The sequence below is a fragment of the Pyricularia grisea genome (assembly GCF_004355905.1).
Source record: "Pyricularia grisea strain NI907 chromosome Unknown Pyricularia_grisea_NI907_Scaffold_8, whole genome shotgun sequence".
Lineage (NCBI taxonomy): Eukaryota > Fungi > Ascomycota > Sordariomycetes > Magnaporthales > Pyriculariaceae > Pyricularia > Pyricularia grisea.
The window spans coordinates 1,082,303-1,084,521 of record NW_022156721.1 but is presented as its reverse complement, the minus strand read 5'-3'; the positions used below and the strand labels follow the sequence as shown (position 1 = coordinate 1,084,521).

The following is a 2,219-nucleotide window of genomic DNA, read 5'->3' as shown; positions in this document are numbered from 1 at the left end:
CGTACGGAAATAAAAACCCTAAATATTTTTAGCCCAATACCAAAAATAATATATATTTTACGTTAATATAGCGGGTAGTTCGAAATACGTTTACAGGCCCTAATATGCGAACGGGCTCTTTTATTGCGGTTATTACTTTACTTATATTTATAAAAAACGGGTAGATTTTAGGGTTTCGCCATAATATTCGTTACGTTATATTTTGCGGAATTAATAATAAAGGTAGCCGTTATAAGGTTATTTACCGCAGTTTGCGAAAACATTAAAATAAAGCAACTGCCTTTTATTTACATCCGTACATCCGTCGGTACCGGATATTTCCTTATTTTTAATATTTATTATTGCGGCGTTTTTTTCGTTTTTTTTTATTTTCCATAGTATTCAGGTAAAAGGTTATTCGGCCCGATATAAAATTATAAACCGCCTTTAAACGATAAACCGCCCATTTTGAATCCGTTAACGTTACGTACCCCATCCCTCCTACCCCCATACTAATTGGCCATTATAAAAATCGAATATTAAAAAACGTTGTTTTTAATCCGATTTAAATATAAAAGCTAATTTTCGTAATCCATTAGGTTTTTTGTTTTTGGTTTTCCTTTTGTATTTCCAAGTATGTTTTAATTAATATATTTACCTAATTTTTAAAATCTTTGGATTTTTCCATATCCCATTAAAAAGCAGTTTCGTTACGTTAGCATATTTTATAATTACAGTTTTTACAAAATTCGAAGATTGGAAAAGCCTGCCTTTAGCGGTTGCCTGGTTAAAAAAATACGAAAAGCGGGGGTGGGCCTTACAGCCATTCCGGGCCCGATTTTTAGCTAATTACAGGAACGCCGGGCTTTTTGTATTATTTAATACATTTTTCGGAATCTTTTAAAAATCCGCGCAATTATTAATTTTTAACGATTAAGCACCAAATTAAACAAAAAAATTATTATTGTTGGCCAAACCGCGTAATCGATTCGGTAACAAACGGTCGTCCCGGATAAAAAGTACTAAAAGGCGTGGTTATAATATTGGAATCCAACGATAAAGGCAGAATAGAAGTTAAATTCTTTTAAAACCTTATAGGTGGCGAGGTTATATGGGTTATTATAGGCGATTATTAGCCATCGAAGTTGCCGCGGCGCTATTGGATATGGAAGGGCTGTTTAGGGGCATAGTTGTCGAATAGTGGATCGTAAGGGTATGCCGGCCTTTCCGGAATTAGGTCCGATATAGCCCGCCTAAGCGCCGGGAGCGGGTTCATATTTTTAAAAATGGGAAAAATAATGTTTATCGCCGTTAGAGGCGTTTCGGGTAATATAAACAGGGGCGATTTGGTTATCGTAGCCGACGAGACGGGCCTGAAAATCGTATTAACGGATAGTAAAGGTGTAAAGGTAGCCCTTATGGTTAGGTAATATGAATTTGGGTAGTAGATCGCCTAACGAGACCTTCGGATGGTTGTTTTCCGTTTTTGTTAATCGTAAATGGTCCTAAGGGTCGTTTGCCTACCGTAACAGGTTTGGGATTAAATTTAGATTTTAACGATTTTCGATTTTTTTTAAATGTTTGTTCGTTTGGTTCTTTTTGGGCCTATTTGTCCGTTTTTTAATCCTGGTCTAATTTTTTCTGTTTATTTGCCCATTTAAATTTTTTAAATTGCGAGCGTATAACCGATTAAATTTCGGGTATAGGTTCCAGTAGGTTAATGGGATTCCGTTTAGCAAAACGGATTAAGGAACCACTATTATAATTAATATTATTTTTGGCGTCGGTTGGGAAATAATCGACGGTAGAACGACCCGATTTTAATGGTTCCATAGGCAAATCGGCCGTGGAAACCGCTTTTTTTAAATTTGGATAAGTGGGGGTTATTTGCAGCGGTAAAAGGTCTCCAGTCGGTTGGAATTACTGTTTTTTTTGGCTTTTGTTCGTCGATATAGCCCCGGGAACCTATCGCGGTCTTAGGTTTGGGCAGCGATTCGCGAAGCTTTTCGAAAGGTTTAATACTTATAATTAAATTTAACTTTCGCGAAAAAAACGACGGTATAAATTTGCAAAAAAAGGCCCCATCTTTTTTAACCGAAAACCTGTCGGTAAACCATTACGTATTAATTAAAAACCAATTTTAAATTATAATTGGTTGGGTTCCTTTTTTAAAATAAATTTTTAGGAAAAAACGAAAAAAAAGAAAAAAATAACCAAATAAATATAGAATAACGCAAATA

The 2,219-nt window shown here is 35.2% G+C and overlaps 1 protein-coding gene across 1 annotated transcript; it reads right to left on the bottom strand.

The window, feature by feature from the left end:
- Positions 1-828: 828 nt before the first annotated feature.
- PgNI_12085 (uncharacterized protein) lies at positions 829-1,812 on the bottom strand (the record flags this gene model as incomplete). The annotated part of the gene is made up of 3 exons (XM_031132040.1): positions 829-844; positions 1,003-1,135; positions 1,737-1,812. 3 exons carry the CDS (start codon positions 1,810-1,812, stop codon positions 829-831), a joined length of 225 nt encoding a protein of 74 aa, XP_030977307.1.
- Between the last annotated feature and the right edge of the window lie 407 nt (positions 1,813-2,219).